The sequence below is a fragment of the Podarcis raffonei genome, chromosome 8, assembly GCF_027172205.1.
Source record: "Podarcis raffonei isolate rPodRaf1 chromosome 8, rPodRaf1.pri, whole genome shotgun sequence".
Lineage (NCBI taxonomy): Eukaryota > Metazoa > Chordata > Lepidosauria > Squamata > Lacertidae > Podarcis > Podarcis raffonei.
The window spans coordinates 3,905,213-3,927,748 of NC_070609.1; the positions used below are offsets into that span (position 1 = coordinate 3,905,213).

Below are 22,536 nucleotides of genomic sequence, written 5' to 3' on the forward strand. Positions count from 1 at the left end.
ATCATGAAGCGGGTGCGGCAAGGAGCCGCTGTAAAGCCCTGGAGACCCTCCTTGGGGCAGGGGGAGACCTTTTCCAACCACCCTGGCCTCCATGAGAGCTAGAAACTTGGCTTATATGCTTTTAACAGCTAGAAACTTGATCCATTTCTAATACTGATAACTGAATTAGGAACATGGGAAGATGTTTCCTACTGAGTCAGACTGCCACTGGGATCCACTCTGTACGCTCCGTGGGGGTCGGAGGCATTCCGTACTTTGAGGGCCACATCCTGCAGGTCCCCTGCGCCCTCCTGGGATTGCGTACAGCCCTGGCTGCTCATGACCCACAGGTATAATAATAATAATAATAATAATAATAATAATAATAATAATAATAATAATAAAGTTATAGCCCACCCATCTGGCTGAGTTTCCCCAGCCACTCTGGGCGGCTCCCAATCAAGTGTTAAAAACAATACAGCATTAAATATTAAAAACTTCCCTAAACAGGGCTGCCTTCAGATATCTTTAAAAGATAAGATAGCTACTTATTTCCTTCACATCTGGTGGGAGGGCGTTCCACAGGGCGGGCGCCACCACCGAGAAGTCCCTCTGCCTGGTTCCCTGTAGCTTTGCTTCTCGCAATGAGGGAACTGCCAGAAGGCCCTCGGCGCTGGATCTCAGTGTCCGGGCTGAATGATGGGGGTGGAGACGCTCCTTCAGATATAGAACCCCCTTCTCCCTGTTTCCTCAAGGATCAAGGAGACGGATGCTCAGAAGCTGAAGGAGGAATACCGGCGCCTGGTGGAAGGTCTGCGGGAGGCGAATGTCGCCCGCGAAACGGACGTCTATTTGGCCAACCCGGTGCTGCCCGACGAGGTCCTGCAAGGTGCTTGTGCCTCTTTCTGCAGCGGGAGGTGGGGAGCCTGGGTGGTTGTCCCCCATTTAAGACAAGACTCCAGGCGAGGTGTTGGGACGTGGGTGGCGCTGTGGGTTAAACCACAGAGCCTAGGGCTTGCCGATCAGAAGGTCGGCAGTTCGAATCCCCGCGACGGGGTAAGCTCCCGTTGCTCGGTCCCTGCTCCTGCCAACCTAGCAGTTCGAAAGCACGTCAAAGTGCAAGTAGATCAATAGGTACTGCTCCGGCGGGAAGGTAAACGGCGTTTCCGTGAGCTTCTGGTTCGCCAGAAGGGGCTCAGTCCTGCTGGCCACATGACCCGGAAGCTGTACGCCGGCTCCCTCGGCCAGTAGAGCGAGATGAGCGCCGCAACCCCAGAGTCGGCCATGACTGGACCTAATGCTCAGGGGTTCCTTTATCTTTACCTACTACAGGCAAGGTGTACCCTTGGTTTGATCCAGCATTGACCCATTTCTCATTCTTGAAGAGGGTGGGGAGTGATTTGTTCTGGCTGCCCTGGGGCCTCCTGCCTGCTGGACTGGGCTGCCCCACAAGGGTAGCGGCAAAGGCCTGACCTGCCTTTCTATCCCCTCTTGGCAGAGGCCGTCCCGGGCAACATCCGGACCGCGGAGCACTTTGTGGGCTTCCTGAAACGCTTCCTGGAGTACTTGAAGTCCCGCTTGCGGGTGCATCACGTGGTCCAGGAAAGCCCCCCGTCTTTCCTGAAGGACATCTTCGAGAAGGTCTGCATTGAGCGCAAGCCCCTTCGGTAAGTGGCCTTGCTTGCACCCCAACCTGTGAGTGGCGTTCGACTCCAGGGCAGAGACGGCGGTGTCTCCAGGTTCTGTTTCCACTTGTTTTACTGACGGTTTGTTAATTCTTTGATACGATTTACGTTTCAATGGTGAAGTTCTGCTGTGCTACTATTTATTGTTGTAAGCCACTTTGCTGACAAAGGTCCGTATAGGTATAGTTAAAGTTATGGTTTTCCCAGTAGTGATGTATGGAAGTGAGAGCTGGACCGTAAAGAAGGCTGATTCCCCATCACTGTTCCTTCACACAAACCTTCTCCCCCGAAGGCAACACCTGCCTTCCTGCAAACTCGGGGTTTCCTTCCATTTGCAGATTCTGTGCAGAGCGACTCCGCTCCCTTCTTCGAACACTGGAAATCGCCGACATCTCCGATTTCTCCCCCATCACGCTGATTTCCAATTTCGCCACCCTGGTCAGCACTTACTCCAAAGGTAAGGGAGACTTTCTGCGTCTGATAGGGTAGTTCGCGCCTTTAAAAAGCAAAACCCTTAGCTCTCTGGCAGTGGCTGTGTCTGAAAAGTTCAAATAGCAGCAGAGGTAACAACTGATTTGTGCAAGGCTTATGTTCCAGACCCTTGTGGACGTCAGTGGGGCCTGTGCAAGCCCCCTTTTGTGACTTTTTGGGTCACTTCCGGGTTTGGTGCATGTCTGCCAAATTGGTACACAAATCAGCTGTGGCCTGTAGACTGTTAACAGAGAAATCTGAGGGGCTGCCTTGGACAAAAAACAAGGACACCGGCCAGGAATACCAGAGCAAAACAGGCTTGGTCTTGATTGAAGACTGTCGTGACAGGACTCCCACCTGCCACAAGGTGGAACAAGATGGAAGCCCCAACAAAAGAGCCCCCAAACTTTTATTAGCTGCTAATCCCCATGTTACACCCCCCAATTACATCACTCATACATCATGGTTACATCATGAAAGGGGAGGTCTGGTGGCAGTAATCTGAGCATCCTGGACCCTGCCCCATGGTTCTCCTTGCCCTCCACCAAACACCCATCAAGTGTAGCAAAAGAGATATTTACATTTCCCTGTTTCCCAGCCAAGTTAATCACACCCTTTTGTCTTCATCTGGGTTTGTTCTTTCTGGAATGGCTACCTGTCTGGCACTCAGGTATCAGGATGCCAGGGATTATCACTCAGGCAGAGGGGCGGCTGAGTAGCTGAGCTCACATGTCTATATGAATTTCTGAAGTTTTCCCAGTGAGCCAGTACAGAGATGCATTTATCAGTGAATTCTTACATTTGGTATCATGCAGCAAAGGCCCTTGGAATAGATAGGAAGAAACTGTGATGAAGTGTTTTGTGGGGACAAGTCACAAAAGTCACAAAAGTGATTGTGCTGATTTTGGTAGTGGGCTGCATGTGCATGATATCTGCTGGACAGGCAACCCCCCCAACCTATACATAAATTCCTGCAACAAGACTAATATTAAAACTTTCATCGACTTTCTAAACATTTGGACAGGCTTGTCTAAACAAATACGTTCTGGACCAGCCACAGCTTCGGGATCAAGGGCGAGGGAAGCCCCACAGAGAGCGCATTGCACTCATCCAGTCTTCAAGTCACCAGTGCCTGAATTGCTGTGGCCAGGCCTTGAAGCCACCAGGGGGCTCTCCTCTGTGCCACAGCCTGGAGGTGTGCTGGAGCCAAGCACGATGGCGCTCTCATGCGCTGAGGACTGCTGCACCATCTCCTCAAGCCGAGAGGAGAAGGGGACAGGCTCCGTGTGTTTGTCTGACGTTGCCACGGCATATAAATACCTCCTAAGTCTCTTAAGTGCTTAGCCCCAAGGATGAGTCAGTCCAGCCGTCTTTAAGAAGCTTAATTCTTCCTCCTCAGCTCTCGGAAGGAAAGGTTTCTGGTGTCCTAGAAGCTTGGGCCTCGACTGGCTTGCAGGCCCAGGGCAAGAAATATTCCAGCCTGCAACACTTTCTGCATAAATCATAGATCTGGAAGGGACCCCAAGGGTCATCCAGCCCAACCCCAGGAATCGCAGTTAACCCTGGAGTGTTTATCCACCCCTGGGTTAGATCTTCAAGCTGCTTCTTCTGCAGTGAAAAGCTTAAAACAAAAAAACTGAGTAACATACAGTTTGTAAGAACATGGGAGATAAAACAACAGTTCATTTAAAGTAGGTAAAATGAACACTTGAAATTTCATGTCCGGAAGCTTGAAATATGTTAGCAAAGTACTGCCTGGCTCTCAAACTTTTTTCCCCGTAGTAGTAGTAGTAGTAATAATAATAATATAATTATTTATACCCCACCCTCCCCGGCCAGAGCTGCGCTCAGGGCGGCTAACACGAATAAAATCACAGTAAAAACATAATAGGGGGGGACCCAATTTAAAATACAGGTTAACATGCAATTTAAAATGCAGACTCATTTTAAAAGTAGCCAATAAATCAAGACCATAAGGGGAGGGAAACATAAGGGTCAGACTGAGTCCAAACCAAAGGCCAGGCGGAACAGCTCCGTCTTGCAGGCCCTGCAGAAAGATGTCAAGTCCTGCAGGGCCCTAGTCTCTTGTGACAGAGCGTTCCTCCAAGTCGGGGCCACAGCTGAAAAGGCCCTGGCCCTAGTTGAAACCAACCTAACCACCTTGTGACTTGGGACCTCCAAAGTGTGTCATTTGTGGACCGTAAGGTCCTCCGCAGGGCATACCAGAAGAGGCGGTCCCATAGGTACGAGGGTCCTAGGCCATGAAGGGCTTTAAAGGTCAAAACCAGCACCTTAAACCTGTCCCTGTACTCCACCGGGAGCCAGTGCAGTTGGTAAAGCACTGGATGAATGTGATCCCGTGGCAAGGACCCCGTAAGGAGGGCTAGAAGCTTGCATCCCTCCTTTATTCAAAGGAAAGCTGAGCTCTCTCTGGAATGGCCTTAGGGAGATCAGCATCCTGATTTTGTACATACCCGTATTTTCCGCTCTATAAGACGCACCAGACCGCAAGATGCACCCAGTTTTTGGAGGAGGAAAACAAGAAAAAAAAATATTCTGAATCTCAGAAGCCAGAACAGCAAGAGGGATCGCTGTGCAGCGAAAGCAGCGATCGCTCTAGCTGTTCTGGCTTCTGGGATAGCTGCGCAGCCTGCATTCACTCCATAAGACGCACACACACATTTCACATTACTTTTTAGGAGGGAAAAAGTGAGTCTTATAGAGCAAAAAATACGGTAATTTCTTGTTGATGGTGTGTGTGTGTGTGTGCGCGCATGTGTGCCAGATACCCAAACATCTTTGTTTAATTATCCCACCGCAGGTTTTACTATAATCATCGAACCGTTTGATGACCGAACACCCACTATCACCAATCCCATCCTGCACTTCAGGTGAGCGCCATGGGGGCACCCTGGGAAATCTAGAGGGCACCCAATTTTTTGGGGGGGGATCCTTGGGTCCCTTTCTTCTCTAAAAAGATGCACATCTGGAGGAGGGGCAGTGGTCAGTCTTGACAGGTGACAGGTAACCCCAGGAGCCAACCGCCTGTCAGCTGGAAGGTCATATCTATTTAATTTATTTATTTCATAAAATTTGTACGCTGCTTGAATATTTCTTTAAAAAAACACCTCAAAGCAGTTTGTAAAGGCAAGACGGTAAAATGACCATTGAGAAAAATCAATGACAATCATGAAGAGTTTCCCAAAGTTAAAATAACAATAGGGTAAGAACAGATTAAAATTCACACCAGCTTTCTGAATGTTTAGAGTCTTTGAAGCCAGCTCATAAGCCAAAGGGGCAGTCTTACAATCTAAAACACACACACACGACACAAGGGAAAGGGATGAGGAGGGTAGAGGAAAGAATTGAACACCAATCATTAGACAGTTGCTCCTGGTATGCCCCGCGGAGGACCTTAAGGTTCACAAATGACAACATTTTGGAGGTTGTCCCAGGTCGCAAGGTGGTTAGGTTGGTCTCAACTAGGGCCAGGGCCTTTTCAGTACTGGCCCCGATGTGGCGGAACGCTCTGTCACAAGAGACCAGGGCCCTGCAGGACTTGATATCTTTCCGCAGGGCCTGCAAGACGGAGCTGTTCCGCCTGGCCTTTGGTTTGGACTCAGTCTGACCCTTATGTTTCCCTCCCCTTATGGTTTTGATCTATGGGCTACTTTAAAAATGAGGCTGCATTTTAAACTGCATTTTAACCTGTATTTTAAATTGGTTCCCGCCCCCATTTTTTTTTACTGTGATTTTATTGGTGTTAGCCACCCTGAGCCCGGCTCTGGCCGAGGAGGGGGGGTATAAATATAATAATAATAATAATAATAATAATAATAATAATAATAATAATAATAATTATTACAGTGGTACCTCAGGTTAAGTACTTAATTCATTCCGGAGGTCCATTCTTAACCTGAAACTGTTCTTAACCTGAAGCACCACTTTAGCTAATGGGGCCTCCTGCTGCCGCTGCACCGCTGGAGCACGATTTCTGTTCTCATCCTGAAGCAAAGTTCTTAACCTGAGGTACTATTTCTGGGTTAGCGGAGTCTGTAACATGAAGCGTGTGTAACCTGAAGCGCATGTAACCTGAGGTACCACTGTATTACAACGACCAGCTTGCAAGAGGCGTTAGTGAGACCATCATTTCTCAGCTTTGGGTCCTCAGATGTTCTTGTACTACGACTCCCATAATCCCTGACCGCTGGCTAGGAATGACGAGAGTTGTAGCCCCACAAAATCCAGGAACTCAGACTTGAGAAAGGCTGAGATAGACAAAGGCTTTTGTGGGCCCCTCCCAATATTATTTTCAGTTTTCTGTGAGTGTGTGTGTGTGTGTGTGTGTGTGCAGAATCTACCCCGTTTCCCTGTCTCAGTTCTCTTGGAATCTTCCCCAATCCTGCACCTTCCCAAGCTGTTCTGAACCAGAACTCCCCGTGTGACGCTGGGGCTGACAGGAGTTATAGTTCGACAACATCCGGACGGCACCAGGTTGGGGAAGGTCGTAGTCGGGTGGAAATCAGAACGTCCTTTTGAGGCCAGAGCTAGGTTTGCAAAATGTTGTTTTTTGGGGTTGGAGGATGGATGGCGGCCAACAGATTGAGGTTGAATCCTGACAAGACAGAAGTACTGTTTTTGGGGGACAGGAGGCAGGCGGGTGTGGAGGATTCCCTGGTCCTGAATGGGGTAACTGTGCCCCTGAAGGACCAGGTGCGCAGCCTGGGAGTCATTCTGGACTCACAGCTGTCCATGGAGGTGCAGGTCCATTCTGTGTCCAGGGCAGCTGTTTATCAGCCCCATCTGGTACACTCGCCAGAGTGGTGCATGCTCTGGTTATCTCCTGCTTGGACTACTGCAATGCGCTCTACGTGGGGCTACCTTTGAAGGTGACCCGGAAACTGCAATTTTCCGGGTCACCTTCAAAGGTAGCCCCACAATAATGTGGCAGCTTGACTGGTGACTGGGAGTGGCTGCTGGGACCACATAACACCGGTCCTGAGAGATCTGCATTGACTCCCAGTACGTTTCTGAGCACAATTCAAAGTGTTGGTGCTGACCTTTCAAGCCCTAAACGGCCTTGGTCCAGTATACCTGAAGGAGCATCTCCACCCCCATCGTTCAGCCTGGACACTGAGATCCAGCGCCGAGGGCTTTCTGGCGGTTCCCTCATTGCAAGAAGTGAGGTTACAGGGAACCAGGCAGAGGGCCTTCTTGGTGGTGGCACCCGCCCTGTGGAACACCCTCCCATCAGATGTGAAGGAAATAAGAAGATATCTTCTTTTTAAAACACATCTGAAGGCAGCCCTGTTTAGGGAAGCTTTTAATATTTAATGCTGTATTGTTTTTAACACTCAATTGGGAGCTGCCCAGAGTGGCTGGGGAAACTCAGCCAGATGGGCGGGGTATAAATAATAAATTATTATTATTATTATTATTATTATTATTATTATTATTATTATTGAGGGGGCGGGGAGCCTGGGTGTTGCGAGGGGGTGGACTAGATGTCCCTTGGGTGTCCCGTCCAACAATTCTGTGATTCTCCCCAGCTGCATGGACGCCTCCATCGCTATCAAGCCGGTCTTTGAGAGGTTCCAGTCGGTCATTATCACCTCAGGAGTAAGTGTGGCCTTTTTACTGGATCCGTGAGGGTCCTCTTCCTGCAGGCCCAAGCCGGTGTGAGTTTTTGTGTGTGTGTGTGTGAGAGAGAAAAGTTTGATTTGTGGCCACATTTTCCACCCCAATTTCCTCCTCATTCGGGCGCAGACCCTTTCACCGCTGGACATCTACCCCAAAATCCTGGACTTCAGGCCCGTCACCATGGCAACGTTCACCATGACCCTCGCCAGGACCTGCCTTTGCCCGATGGTGAGTGCGAGGAGACGGGGCGGTTGGCAGAGGGCTCTCCCCACACTGCCAGGGCCAGCCCAGAGGAGCAAAGGGTCGAGAGGCTGGCTGCTTTCTTTAAGGGTGGCGAACATAGCTGTCAACCGTCCCTTATTTGGCGGGAAACTCCCTTATCCCAGTGCTGTGTCTCGCTGCTGTCCCTTATTGATAATGTCCCTTAAATTTCCCGGGTTTCAAAGGAAGCAGCTCCTCTCCCTCCCTCCTTGCCAGCCAGGGAGGAGGGAGGCTCCAACTGTGTTGCTTGGCTGCGTTGCTCACCCAAATAAGGAATCTAAGAACGACTGGGGGGTGGAGCTTGCATGCCTTGTGCCGATCAAATCAGCCACGTTGCCTGGGGACTTGCCTTTGCTCAGCGCTTCCCAGCGGAGAGGGGATGGTGGTTTTCCTTGCTGCATCCCCTTTGCCGGGTTGCTGCGCTGTGGGAACCACCGCTTGAGGCTTCGTTTGGCTGCTGGCTGGGCTATCTGCCTTTGGCTTGGAGGGGCTCAGAAGTTGAACATACCTGTGCCAGGAAAATCCCTAAATTTGGCTGCTGATCCCTTATTTTTGAGGCTGCTGGTCCCTTATTTTCAAATCTGTAAGTTGACAGCTATGGTGGCGAATCTCCAAGCCTTTGGGGCCGGTCACTGCCTCTCGGCCCAACTTTGCAGGGTTGTTGTTGCGAAGAGAGAGGGAGAGCCCCATATGCCCCCATGAGATCCCTGGAGGAAAAAGCAGGGTACAAAGGCAATAAAATAAATGCCTTTTCGTTGGGCGTTCCACCCCCAAAGGATTTTTTTTGAGGTTCCCTTTCCTTCTGCAAAAAGAGGGGTGTTCGATTAATCAACCGCCCAACTTTCCCCATTCCCTTGCCCCCCCCAACAGGCCATTTCTCCAAATCCCCTTTCCCGTTTCAGATTGTGGGGAGAGGGAACGACCAGGTGACCATCAGCTCCAAGTTCGAGACGCGCGAAGACATTGGTAAGGAGGGGGAGCAGAATATTTGCCTTGCGTGGACTTCGCACCCCACCCCTTCTTGCCTAAAATGCAAATTCACACCAAGCATTTTTAAAGGGCTTCAAACAGCTGTTGTTTCTCCCGCCACCACAAAGCATTCTGGGAGTTGTAGTTTGTTAAGGGCGCTGAAGCTCAACATCAAAAAACGAAGATCATGGCCACTGGTCCCATCACCTCCTGGCAAATAGAAGGGGAAGAAATGGAGGCAGTGAGAGATTTTACTTTCTTGGGCTCCATGATCACTGCAGATGGTGACAGCAGTCACGAAATTAAAAGATGCCTGCTTCTTGGGAGAAAAGCAATGACAAACCTAGACAGCATCTTAAAAAGCAGAGACATCACCTTGCCAACAAAGGTCCGTATAGTAAAAGCCATGGTTTTCCCAGTAGTGAAAACCTTCGGGGTCCCGAAGAGTCGGACACGACTAAGCGACTAAACAACAGGGTGCTGTGAGTTCTAAGGCTCCCCTCGCAGAGCTACCGTTCCCAGGGTGGTTTTAACAATCCATCCCTATTAGTCACAGGGAGCTTTGGGAATTGTAGTTCCCAGAGGGTCTCCTAACAAATCTCAGCGCCTTTTGCAAGCTACAACTCCCAGGATTCTTTAGGGGAAAGCTGTGGCTGTTTAAAGGGCTTTAAATGCCTGGCTTGGGCAGCGGCCAGGAGTGAGAACGTGGTTGGGTCATGGGTCTCCTCTGCCCTCCTTCGCGGCAGGGGTTGACGGAGGGAAGGCTTCCTTGTGGCTCTCTCCCCAAAACGGTCCTTGATTTTCTCGTAGCCGTAATCCGCAACTACGGGAATCTGCTGCTGGAGATGTCAGCCATCGTCCCGGACGGCATCGTGGCCTTTTTCACCAGCTACCAGTACATGGAGAACATTGTGGCCTCGTGGTATGAGCAGGTACGTGCGAGTCTGTGCACACGCATGTTTGGGGATCGGGTCCGGGTCTTTGCTGCCGGCTGGGAGGCTCCTGAGAGTGACCTTTAGAGGGTGGTCATTGGAAGGATTGGAAAATTGGGGGCAGAAAAAAGGAAGGAACTTCTTCACGCAGTGCCAAGTTAAACTGTGGAACTCCCTGCCACAAGGATGGCCTCTGACCGAATCCTCTCTTTGAGCCGTCTCTCGGTCTGTTACAACTTCTTGTGGGAGGGAGTTCCACAGTCTAACCACCTGCTGAAGAAGCCTTGTGACTTTTTGAATTTCACACACACACACACACACCCCGGTTTTTCTCTCCGGCCGCTGCAGGGGATCCTAGAGAACATCCAGCGCAACAAACTCATCTTCATCGAGACGCAGGACGGAGCAGAGACGAGCATGGCCCTTGAGAAGTACCAGGAGGTGAGCCACCAGCGGGATGCAGTGGCAGGCAGTTCCCCTGGTGAACAGTGGGGCAGGGCAAATAAGCAGTGACCTCGAAGTACTCACCAATACTGAATGAAATCCCGCCCCCCTGTTCGTTTTACCAGCCCAGTTTATTTATTTCAAATGTTTGAAAACTTACTTTATTTTTGAAGAAATCTCTGAGCAGTGTAAAACATTAGAACAGTTAACAGTACCGTTAAAATAGGATTCATTGAGGATTAAGTGAATTAAGGAGAATGGAAATGCAGGTGTAATTGATGATGGAGTCATCTGTTTTGATTATAGCTTATAGAAAGCAACGAATGCCGTAAGGGGAAAAATAAGAGTTAAATTTATTGTGCTTTAAAGAAGTTAATCTGAATCCTGAAATACTGTTCCTGACCAGGGTGTGTTTAGTAATTTACATCAATACTCTAACGAGTGAAACTTTGGGAGCAGAGTTTGGTATGGAATATCTGTCTTACCTAGCTAAACAATATCCTCAAAACAAAAATATAAAACCAGTAAAAGAGTAATATAAAATCGTATAAAAATGGGGATTGACGAAATCCAATCTTACGGTTAAGGGAAAGTCTGGGCAAGAAGATTCAGGTGTGGCAGAATATTTATTCTGCCTTTATAATAAATTGATTTTTCAGCGTGGCAGGAACCAAACTGTGGAACTCCCTGTTGATGTCAGGCTGGCACCATCACTGAACTGTTTTCGGTGCCTGATATAAACACTGTTTTCGTTCTGGCAAGCAAACCCAGATATGTAGAACACTGACATAAATCCAGGGGGGGAAATCAGGGCAAAATTATTCCCCCCCTTGAGTGGTGGCCGCCATGTGGAGGAACTGGCCGGATTTTGCAATGTTGTGTCTTGTCTCTTCCTTGCCAGGCCTGCGAAAACGGACGGGGAGCCATTTTGCTGTCTGTGGCCAGGGGGAAGGTCTCTGAAGGGATCGACTTTGGTGAGTACCTCTGCCTGCCCTCTCCTAATTTTCTCACGCAATTCCTCTCATCTCTGTCTTTTTCCCTGCCAGAGAGAAAAAAGGAAGAGATTTAAGCATGTGGACTAGAAACTTAGAACATGGGTAGGCGTAGGCAAACTAAGGCCTGGGGGCCGGATCCAGCCCAATCACCTTCTAAATCTGGTCTGTGGATGGTCTGGGAATCAGCGTGTTTTTACAGGAGTAAAAACACTCCTGTAAATAAATAAATAAAATGTGTGCTTTTATTTAAAATGCATCTCTGGGTTCTTTGTGGGGCCTGCCTGGTGTTTTTACATGAGCAGAATGTGTGCTTTTATTTAAAATGAATCTGGATTCTTTGTGGGGTCTGCCTGGTGTTTTTACATGCGTAGAATGTGTCCTTTTATTTAAAATGCATCTCTGGGTCCTTTGTGGGGCCTGCCTGGTGTTTTTACATGAGTAGAATGTGTCCTTTTATTTAAAATGCATCTCTGGTTTATTTGTGGGGCCTGGCTGGTGTTTTTACATGAGCAGAATGTGTGCTTTTATTTAAAATGCATCTCTGGTTTATTTGTGGGGCCTGCCTGGTGTTTTTACATGCGTAGAATGTGTCCTTTTATTTAAAATGCATCTCTGGTTTATTTGTGGGGCCTGCCTGGTGTTTTTACATGCGTAGAATGTGTCCTTTTATTTAAAATGCATCTCTGGGTTCTTTGTGGGGCATAGGAATTCGTTCATTTCCCGCCCCCCTTCAAAATATAGTCCGGCCCCCCACAAGGTCCGAGGGACAGTGGACTGGCCCCCTGCTGAAAAAGTTTGCTGACCCCTGACTTAGAAGATGACACACACACACAGGGAAGCACAGCAGATATTAGGTTCAGGGAGGCAAGATGCCACTGTGAGTGTGGTTACTGGGGCCCAACAACCGAAGACGCTTGCAGCCTTCACACCCTCCAGGATGCTGGACCAGATGGGCCAGGGGCCTCATCCAGCAGGGATCTTGTTGGAATCATAGAATTGTATAGTTGTAAGGGACACGGGTGGCGCTGTGGGTTAAACCACAGAGCCTAGGACTTGCCGATCAGAAGGTCGGCGGTTCGAATCCCCGCCACGGGGTGAGCTGCTGTTGCTCGGTCCCTGCTCCTGCCAACCTAGCAGTTCGAAAGCACACCAGTGCAAGTAGATAAATAGGTACCGCTCCGGCGGGAAGGTAAACGGCGTTTCTGTGTGCTGCTCTGGTTCGCCAGAAGCGGCTTAGTCATGCTGGCCACATGACCCGGAAGCTGTACGCCGGCTCCCTCGGCCAATAAAGTGAGATGAGCGCCGCAACCCCAGAGTCGGCCACGACTGGACTTAATGGTTGGGGGTCCCTTTACCTTTTAAGGTACCCTAAGGGGTCATCTAGCCCAACCCCACGCAGTGACGCAAGAATTGCAGCTAAAGGATCCCTGGCAGGTGGCCGTCTACCTCCCTGCTGTAAAACCTCCAAGGGACGATGGAGTCATAGCATTGTAGCGTTGGAAGGGACCCCCAGAGCCCATCTAGTCCAACCCGCCCCGCCCCCCAGGAATCTCAGCCACTGCATGTCATTCAACCTGGTTTAGATTTGTGTCCTTCTCCGCAGTCCAACACTACGGGAGAGCTGTGATCATGTTTGGCGTGCCCTACGTCTACACCCAGAGCCGAATCCTGAAGGTGAGTCCGGTGTCTCCTCTCTGCCTGCGCATTCAAGCTGGGCTCCCTGCCTCCTTCCTCTGTCTTGGCTCCAGAGCAGGTGATTCCCAGGAGCCGCCTCCTCGAAGCTGCGCGACTCTCCTGGGGCTCCACCGGCGCAAAACAAACCTTGGCGTCTCCTGGATACGGGGAGGGCGAAGAGGATGTCTGTTCCCAGCTCCTCTTCTGCCCAGCTGGAGGTGGGAATTTCTGTACAGCAAGCAAGGAGGGGAAACTGTTGTGAGACACACACACACGTGTGTGTGTGTGTGTGTGTGTGTGTGTGTGTGTGTGTGTAGAAATAACTTCAGATATGCAGAAAGAACCTTTTAATGAGGGTGAAAGAGGAGAGCGCAAAATATGGTCCGAAGCTCTACATCAAAAAAACGAACATCATGGCCACTGGGCCCATCACCTCCCGGCAAATAGAAGGGGAAGAAATGGAGGCAGCGAGAGATTTTACTTTCTTGGGCTCCATGGTCACTGCAGATGGTGACAGGAGTCACGAAATTAGAAGACACCTGCTTCTTGGGAGAAAAGCAATGGCAAACCTAGACAGCATCTTAAAAAGCAGAAACATCACCTTGCCGACAAAGGTCCGTATAGTAAAAGCTCTGGTTTTCCCAGTAGTGATGTATGGAAGTGAGAGCTGGACCACCAAGAAGGCTGATCGCCGAAGAATGGATGCTTTTGAATTCTGGTGCTGAAGGAGACTCTGGAGAGTCCCATGGACTGCAAGAAGATCCAACCTCTCCATTCTGAAGGAAATCAGCCCTGAGTGCTCACTGGAAGGACAGATCCTGAAGCTGAGGCTCCAAGACTTTGGCCACCTCATGAGAAGACTCCCTGGAAAAGATCCTTCAGAATGGAGAGGTCTGATCTTCTTGCAGTCCGTGGGACTCTCAAGAGTCTCCTCCAGCACCATAATTCAAAAGCATCCATTCTTCGGCGATCAGCCTTCTTTATGGTCCAGCTCTCACTTCCATACATCACTACTGGGAAAAGCAGAGCTTGAACTATACGGACCTTTGTTGGCAAGGTGATGTCTCAAGAAGATGAACTACGTACTGCTTAAAGATGAGCTTTTATGGCAGCCTTCACCAGGAAGGGGCTGGTGGGAGTTGTAGTCCGACAGAGCCAGAGGGTGCCTGGTTGGCAAGGCTGTGTGCATGTTGGGATGTTGCCAGCCCCGTGCCCAGCGCTAAAACCCCTGGCAGAGAGTCTGGGATCTGAATTGGCTTACTTGATCCCAATTAAGTCAGATTAAGGAGCCGCCAGCCTGCTTCCAGGAAATAAATAAGCTTTCAGGAGAGACCTAGCGCTGTCAAAATCCCAGCCCAGGATTTTGCTGAATTTTCCTTCGTTGTATTTAAACGGCTTCTTGGAGAAGGGTTAAGCCACTGGTTCACAAAGATTTTGGGGGGATCCTGCCCCCTTGGTTCCATACACTCATCCCCTGTGCCCCCCCCCAATGCTGTAAAAATGCACTGGGGATACCAGCAAATGGAGGTGGGGAGAGTAGCTCTTGGGCCCGGATCCTGCTCACTGGTTTTCCATGTTGGGCATCTTCTGGTCACCCCCCCCCCCCCGTGAGCAAATGATGCTGAACTAATGATGATGATGATGATAAAATAACAACAACAACAACAACAACAACAATATTTTATTTATACCCCGCCCCCCCCCCCAGCCAAGACCGGGCTCAGGGCGGCTAACACCAGGTATAAAAACAATTGATTAAAATGCAGCCTCATTTCAGTAGAAACTCAAATCAAAAACTTTTGGGGGATGAAATCCAGACTGGTCCTACGTGGGCCAGAAAAAAGCCAGGGAAGTCCCCAAATAGGAGTTCCATCACAGAAGGAAAAAGGAAAGAGGGAAAGGGGATCAAGTTGATTCCAAGCCAAAGGCCAGGCGGAACAACTCTGTTTTCCAGGCCCTGCGGAAAGAAATCAGATCCTGCAGGGCTCTGGTCTCATGAAACAGAGCGTTCCACCAGGCCGGAGCCAGTGTTGAAAAGGCCCTGCCTCTGGTTGAGGCTAATCTGACTTCCTTAGGGCCTGGGACCACAAGGGTGCTGCTATTTATGGACCTTAAGGTCCTCTGTGGGGCATACCAGGAGAGGCGGTCCTGTAGGTCATTATAACTAGATGGGTCATTGGCTTCTTACAGCTTTATTTAGGTCTGCATGACCTACCAAGGAAGACAACAGCACAGCAAAATTCAAAACCATTGCAATGAGCTGCGCTTCTATTCTGACGTCAACAAACACCACACAGTGGGCCCTCTGGATACGAATTTAATTTGTTCCGGGGGTCCATGCGCACCTCAAAAAATCCATATCCAGAGGCGCTGCTTCTGCGCATGCGTGAGCGGCGAAACCCGGAAAAATACTTTCGGGTTTGCCGCTTTCGCAACCTGAAGTTTCTGTTACTTGAGAGTACCCTAACCCGAGGCTCTACTGTATGGTGGAATCTGTTCAACAAGGCATGCCACGGTGCCAACTTTTCAAAGTCTGAAAGTCCTTTGCAGTTCCGGTGCCTCCCCCCGTGTCTTAGCAATATCCTTCTTAAATTGTGGCGCCCAGAATTGGACACAGTATTCCAGGTGTGAGTCTGACCAAGGAGGGAACAGAGCCTATTGCTTTCCTTGATCTGGACACAGATGCAGCCAAGAATAGCTGGATAGTTAGCCTTGGTGAAGACCTGATGTCTTCATCCCCAAAAAAGGTTTTGATTTGAGTTCCCATTGAAACGAGGCTGCATTTTAATGTTTTAATGTTGTATTTTAATCTTGTTTTTAAGTTGTATTTCAATCAATTTGTTTATCAGTTATTAGCCACCCTGAGCCTGGTCTTGGCTGGGGAGGGCAGGATATAAATAAAATTTATTAGTATTTTTAGCATTAGCATTAGCGTTCTTTGCTGCTAATTTTCACGTTCAGATCAGCAGATTTTTGCATGCAGGGAACTGCATTTGTGTGTGTGTTTGTGTGTGTGTTTTTCTCACTGGGAGCGGGGAGGAGAGCCGAAAAAGGACACACAAACACACACAGAGACCTCCATGGCAGCCCCCTTTCCCCAGGCCCGTCTAGACTACCTGCGGGACCAGTTCCAGATCCGCGAAAACGACTTCCTGACCTTCGACGCCATGCGCCACGCAGCCCAGTGCGTGGGGAGAGCCATTCGCGGCAAGACCGACTACGGCCTGATGGTGTTCGCTGACAAGGTTTGCCGGGTGGCGGGGCAGAAATCCTGAGCAGCGGCACATTGTTCCGCAGACTCGGAGGGGCAGGTGGGTGTGTGGGCAGCGGCGGGCACCCATTCTCCCCAGGTAACACGCCCCACGACTCTCGGCAGCGCTTCGCGCGGGCGGACAAACGGGGCAAGCTCCCCCGCTGGATCCAGGAGCACATCACGGACGCCAACCTCAACTTGACGGTGGATGAGGCCGTGCAGGTGTCAAAGTTCTTCTTGCGCCAAATGGCCCAGCCGTTCCGCAAGGTGAGTGGCGGGAGAGGAGGGTCCGGGTTGGCTGACTTTTAACTGGGCTGGAGGAAGGGACTCGGGGAGTGCCAACCCTCCACAGGTTAGGGGGAGCAATACTTGCCTTGCCCCGGGTACAGGCAACCCACACTATGTCACTGGATAAACGGCGTTTCCGTGCGCTGCTCTGGTTCGCCAGAAGCGGCTTAGTCCTGCTGGCCACATGACCCGGAAGCTGTACGCCGGCTCCCTTGGCCAATAAAGCGAGATGAGCGCCGCAACCCCAGAGTCGGTCACGACTGGACCTAATGGTCAGGGGTCCCTTTACCTTTGGACTGGAGGGGGTGGCGGGTATGAGGACGAGCCCTTCCTACTCCTGACCCCAGATCCCGTCCTCTCTTTCGCCAGGAGGACCAGCTGGGTCTGTCTCTCCTCACCTTCGAGCAGCTGCAGTCGGAGGAGACGCTACGCAGGGTGCAGGAAATTGCCCACCAGGTGTGAGTCGAGCAGGAAGAGGAAGCAGAAAGCACAAAGGGGGGTCTCCCCGCAGCTCCTGCCTCGGCCTGGCCCACCGGCGGAGACGAAATCAGAGGGGCCAAACTCACACGGATTTTATACCCCACACACCCAAAAAGACTCTGCTTGCCAGTTCCAGATTTTGGACTCAGGTTGCAATAAAATATTTTTTTTGGTTTTTCTTAAGTGCTGAGTGTTATTCATTCTGCTTTGCTATCTGCCATAATAATAAATTAATAATAAATAATAAATAACAACAACAACAACAATAATAATTTATACCCCGCCCCGCCCATCTGGTTGGGTTTCCCCAGCCACTCTGGGCGGCTTCCAACAAAGTATTAAAATACAGTGGTCTGTTAAATATTAAAAGCTTCCCTGAAGCTTCCTTCTAAAAGTCTGCTAGTTGTTGTTCTCTGACATCTGGTGGGAGGGCGTTCCACAGGGTGGGTGCCACCACCAAGAAGGCCCTCTGCCTGGTTCCCTGTAACCTCACTTCTCGCAGGGAGGGAACCGCCAGAAGGCCCTCGGAGCTGGACCTCAGTGTCCGGGCAGAACGATGGGGGTGGAGACGCTCCTTCAGGTATACTGGACCGAGGCCATTTAGGGCTTTCAAGGTCAGCACCAACACTTTGAATTGTGCTCGGAAATGTATTGGGAGCCAGTGTAGGTCTTTCAGGACTGGTGTTATATGGTCTCGGCAGCTGCTCCCAGTCACCAGTCTAGCTGCCGCATTCTGGATTAGTTGTAGTTTCCAGGTCACCTTCAAAGGTAGCCCCACGTAGAGCGCATGGCAGTAGTCCAAGCAGGAGATAACCAGAGCATGCACCACTCTGGCGAGACAATCTGTGGGCAGGGAGGGTCTCATCCTGCGTAGCAGATGGAGCTGCCCTGGACACAGAATTGACCTGCGCCTCCATGGACAGCTGTGACTCCCAGGCTGCGCACCTGGTCCTTCAGGGGCACAGTTACCCCATTCAGGACCAGGGAGTCCTCCATACCCGCCAGCCTCGTCCCCCCAAAAACAGTCCTCCTGTCTTGTCAGGATTCAACCTCAATCCGTTAGCCGCCATCCATCCTCCAACCGCCTCCAGACACTCATACAGGACTCTTCCCCTTCCCCCCATCCACTAAATTAATGAAGCAGACAACATTCAGCAGTCACTGGTCCAGTATCCATTTACAACCATTTATTTGGGACAGAGAGATATGCTTCCTGTTGCATAAATACAATAAATATTGTGACTTTGGCTGGAGGGAAATAGCAGCGATTTTTTCCACTGGGCGGGGGGGAAGAGGAGTGCAACTTTACCTGGTCGTACGCAAAGAGTTAAGGCAGCAGTGGAGTGGGGGGCAGAGACCCTCCTGTCCAGCTGCTTTGGGAAGGGCCACCCACTGCCCCCCCTCAAAGGTCCTGAGAAATAACAGCCTGTTTGTCCTAATTGCAGGGGGGCCGGACCTGATCTCCATCCCGCCCCACCTCTTGCAGATAAGACCCTTCATGCAGCCACAGAGGCCCCAGGAAACAGGGGCATTCCAGCTGTGGGATGGTGGGGGGGTCTCCACCTGGTGCAGGACTCCCCCGCCCTGGTTCCGGCAGCCCCACAAGCTCAGCTGAAGGCTGGCCGAGGGGAGGAGAGAGAGGCTCAAGCTTCGGCCCAGCCTAAAGGCAGCAGCGAGGGAAGCGCGGTGGGAAGAGGGGCCAAGCCAGGCCTAAGTGGAGCTGCTTTGCATGAGGTCCTGGGAGCTGGAGCTCAGCGTCCGGGCGCCAGTCAGGGTCCTGCTGCTGGGCTGCTGCAAAACAAACAGACAAGGCTACAGCACTGCAGGAAAAGCCAGTTCTAGAAGAGTTTGGATTTGATATCCCGCTTTATCACTACCCGAAGGAGTCTCAAAGCGGCTAACATTCTCCTTTCCCTTCCTCCCCCACAACAAACACTCTGTGAGGTGAGTGGGGCTGAGAGACTTCAGAGAAGTGTGACTGGCCCAAGGTCACCCAGCAGCTGCATGTGGAGGAGCGGGGAAGCGAACCCAGTTCACCAGATTACTAGTCCACCGCTCTAACCACTACACCACACTGCTTCGGCTGCAACCCCTTCCTTTGAGGCTCTGCCTAAAAGAGCATAAACATAAGAGCCCAGATTCCTGTTCTCACTGCGGCCAACCAGGTGCCCATCACGGAAAACCCACGAGCAGGACCCGAGTGCGAGAGCAACTCTTGCCTGCTGTGGTATCCAGCCACTGGCATTCAGAAGGCCTTTGACCGCAGAGCCCAGCCACCGTGGCTAGTAGCCATGAATTTATCTTTGCAGTTCTTTCTAGTAAGTACCATAATGATCATGATTATCTGTCGGCAGTTTGCAGAAATCAATTATCTCCAAATGTGGCGGCCTTGAATTTACGAGTCAGGAATTCAGTGCCGTCCAGCAGAAGGGAGCGTTTGGGAGACTCTGCAGCTGCCCCCTGGGCTCGCTCGTCAACAGTTCGGATAATCAAGGTGTTTCTCTTCCTTAATTTATAACTAGTATCTTGTAAACTTTGGCTCGGCTTTGCGTTTGGCACTGCCTAGCAAAGTGCTCAGCGCAGCCCAGCTTCACGTGGCCTCACAGTTTAGGGGAGTTAGAACAATAAAACCATGAGATGAAACGATAAATTAAAACATCAAAACGAAGCACCAAAAGGAGTTAAGAAATAAAATGGAAGAGAAGATAAAAACAAATGCTGAAGGTTGTTTATAGAGCAGAAATTTGCCTTAGAGCTCAAAACCCTGATTCAAGCATTCTGCAGCCATCTTAAAGCCCGCCATCTCATCCTCATTTAAAGCCACCCAATTTGGTTTTCCTGTGGCAGCGAGTTACACAGACGCACTTCTAAGGGGCTGTACGCCAGCATCTTCCAAACTGACTGGCAGGCCAGCAACGCCAGGAAGGCACATGCCAGGGCAGGAAGTGGCAACGCAAAACCTTCGCTGGCTGGGCTGCCAGGGCCCCCAGCCACAAAGGAAACTGACCCCCCAGGATGTCCTGCATGTGAGGCAGGGCTCTGTCCCCGCAGCCTTGCCACGCAGCCCTGGCACCTTGCCCCTCCTCTCCCCTGCCACAGACTCACCGTCGGGGACGCAGCAGCCGCTCTCTCACCCACGTGCAAGACGTTCAGGGAAGTGGCCCTTTTCATCCTGTCCAAAAAGACAAACGCCTGTCAAGTTCTGATGCACCTGTGCATGTCTGATTTCCGAGCACAATTCAAAGGGTTGGTGCTGACCTTGAAAGCCCTAAATGGCCTCAAAGGCCCAGTATACCTGAAGGAGCGTCTCCACCCCCATCATCCAGCCCGGACACTGAGGTCCAGCGCCAAGGGCCTTCTGGCGGTTCCCTCCCTCCCTGCGAGAAGTGGGCCTTCTCGGTGTTGGCGCCTGCCCTGTGGAACGCCCTCCCACCAGATGTCAAGGAAATAAACAACTCTCTGACTTTTAGAAGACTTCTCAAGGCAGCCCTGTTTAGGGAAGTTTTCAATGTTTGATGTTTTATCGCGTTTTTAGTACAGTGGACGCTCGGGTTGCGAACGTGATCTGTGCGGGATGCATGTTCACAACCCGCAGCGATGCATCTGCGCACACGCGGGTTGCAATTCGGTGCTTCTGCACATGCGCAAAGCACGATTTAGCACTTCTGCGCATGCAAGACCGCCGAAACCCTGAAGTAACCTGTTCCGGTACTTCTGGGTTTCGGTGGGTCCGTAACCCCAAAAAAAGCAACCTGAAGCGTCTGTAACCCGAGGTATGACTGTATTCTGTTGGGAGCTGCCCAGTGTGGCTGGGGAAACCCAGCCAGATGGGCAGGGTATAAATAAATTTATTATTATTATTATTATTATTATTATTATTATTATTATTGACTTTTTAACGAATCATGGAATTGGAAAGTTGGAAGCAGCGCTCCCCTCCCCCTGGTAATCTAGCGCAACCTCGTGCAAGGCAGGAATCGCAGCTCAAGAATCCCTGACTGATGGCTGTCCAACCGCCAGCGAATCGTGAAGTTGGAAGGGACCCCCAAAGGTCATCTATTCCAACCTTCTGCAACAATGCAGGAATCTCAGCTAAAGCATCCAAGACAGATAGCCTTCCAACCTCTACTTAAAAAGCTCCAAAGTCGGGAAGAGGGGAGCACCTTCCCAGGGAGCCTCTTCTACTGTCAGAGTTCTTCCCCTCAGAAAGTTCTTCCTAATATTTAGTCAGAATATCCTTCCTTGTAACTTGAAGCCATTGTTTCGGTTCCTGCCTTCCAGGGCAGGAGAAAACAAGCTTGCTCCATCAGCCCTTCAGATATTTGAAGATGGCTGTCATCTCACCCTCTCCGTCTAAACACCCCCAACTCCCTCAATCGTTCCTCACGAGAACGGTGTTTGTGTGCGAATTGCTTGCTTGGAGGCAAACGTTCCTGCCTCCAGGTTCCAGGGAGTCCCAGACTCACCCTGGGGCCGAGGCTGCAATGGGGCACCGTCCGCCTTCCCCTTTGAGTTTGGAGATGAGTTTCTCGCTGCCTCGCTTGAGGGACTCGCGGAAGCGGGAAAAGGAACTGCTGCGCCTCAGGTTCCCAAGGGAGTCCTGGCAAAAAGGGAGGGATCACAGACTTGTAAAAAGGTAAAGGTAAAGGACCCCTGGATGGTTAAGTCCAGTCAAAAGCAACGATGGGGTTGTGGCGCTGATCTTGCTTTCAGGCCGAGGGACCCGGCGTTTGTCCGCAGACAGCTTTCCAGGTCATGTGGCCAGCAGGACTAAACCGCTTCTGGCACAACGGTACAGTGTAACGGAAACCAGAGCGCACGGAAACTCTGTTTACTTTCCTGCCGGAGTGGTACCTATTTATCTACTTGCACTGGTGTGCTTTCGAACTGCTAGGTTGGCAGGAGCTAGGACAGAGCAACGGGAGCTCACTCCGTAGCGGGGATTCGAACCGCCAACCTTCTGACCGGCAAGACCATGAGGCTCAGTGGTTTAGACCACAGCACCACCCGCGTCCCTCTACAGAATTGTAGAGTTGGAAGGAACCCAAAGGATTGTCTAGCCCAACCCCCTGAAATGCAGGTAAAAAGGTAAAGGTAAAGGGTCCATTAGGTCCAGTCGTGACTGACTCTGGGGTTGCAGTGCTCATCTTGCTTTACTGGCCGAGGGAGCCGGCGTACAGCTTCCGGGTCATGTGGCCAGCAGGACGAAGCTGCTTCTGGCGAACCAGAGCAGCGCACGGAAATGCCGTTTACCTTCCCGCCGGAGCGGTACCTATTTATCTACTTGCACTGGTGTGCTTTCGAACTGCTAGGTTGGCAGGAGCAGGGACCAAGCAACGGGAGCTCACCCCGTCGCAGGGATTCGAACCGCCGACCTTCTGATCGGCAAGTCCTAGGCTCTGGGGTTTAACCCACAGCGCCACCCGCATCCCTCTGAAATGCAGGAGCCACAGTTAAATCCTGCT

General features: G+C 50.9%; 2 protein-coding genes across 4 annotated transcripts in view; one reads left to right on the forward strand and one right to left on the reverse strand.

Annotated features, from left to right (window-relative positions):
* Positions 1 to 17,254, forward strand: part of ERCC2 (ERCC excision repair 2, TFIIH core complex helicase subunit) — a 30,659-nt gene extending 13,405 nt beyond the window's left edge. Inside the window, exons 10-23 of the mRNA XM_053401745.1 lie at positions 735 to 868; positions 1,478 to 1,646; positions 2,003 to 2,121; positions 4,957 to 5,026; positions 7,685 to 7,754; positions 7,902 to 8,003; positions 8,939 to 9,002; positions 9,816 to 9,937; positions 10,286 to 10,378; positions 11,283 to 11,355; positions 12,980 to 13,050; positions 16,152 to 16,295; positions 16,427 to 16,570; positions 16,961 to 17,254. Coding sequence (XP_053257720.1) covers positions 735 to 868; positions 1,478 to 1,646; positions 2,003 to 2,121; positions 4,957 to 5,026; positions 7,685 to 7,754; positions 7,902 to 8,003; positions 8,939 to 9,002; positions 9,816 to 9,937; positions 10,286 to 10,378; positions 11,283 to 11,355; positions 12,980 to 13,050; positions 16,152 to 16,295; positions 16,427 to 16,570; positions 16,961 to 17,053 — 1,468 coding nt within the window. The 3' untranslated portion in view covers positions 17,054 to 17,254. The remainder of the gene's footprint in view (positions 1 to 734; positions 869 to 1,477; positions 1,647 to 2,002; positions 2,122 to 4,956; positions 5,027 to 7,684; positions 7,755 to 7,901; positions 8,004 to 8,938; positions 9,003 to 9,815; positions 9,938 to 10,285; positions 10,379 to 11,282; positions 11,356 to 12,979; positions 13,051 to 16,151; positions 16,296 to 16,426; positions 16,571 to 16,960) is intronic.
* A 967-nt stretch (positions 17,255 to 18,221) lies between these two features.
* The window catches only part of KLC3 (kinesin light chain 3), a 30,441-nt gene continuing 26,126 nt past the window's right edge, over positions 18,222 to 22,536 (reverse strand). For 2 of the 3 annotated variants that reach the window (XM_053401753.1, XM_053401752.1), the window contains exons 11-13: positions 21,538 to 21,671; positions 20,177 to 20,243; positions 18,222 to 18,862 (exon numbers count right to left, since the gene is read on the reverse strand). In XM_053401753.1, coding sequence (XP_053257728.1) covers positions 18,782 to 18,862; positions 20,177 to 20,243; positions 21,538 to 21,671 — 282 coding nt within the window. In that variant the 3' untranslated portion in view covers positions 18,222 to 18,781. The remainder of the gene's footprint in view (positions 18,863 to 20,176; positions 20,244 to 21,537; positions 21,672 to 22,536) is intronic. The other variant, XM_053401754.1, reaches the window with a different exon arrangement.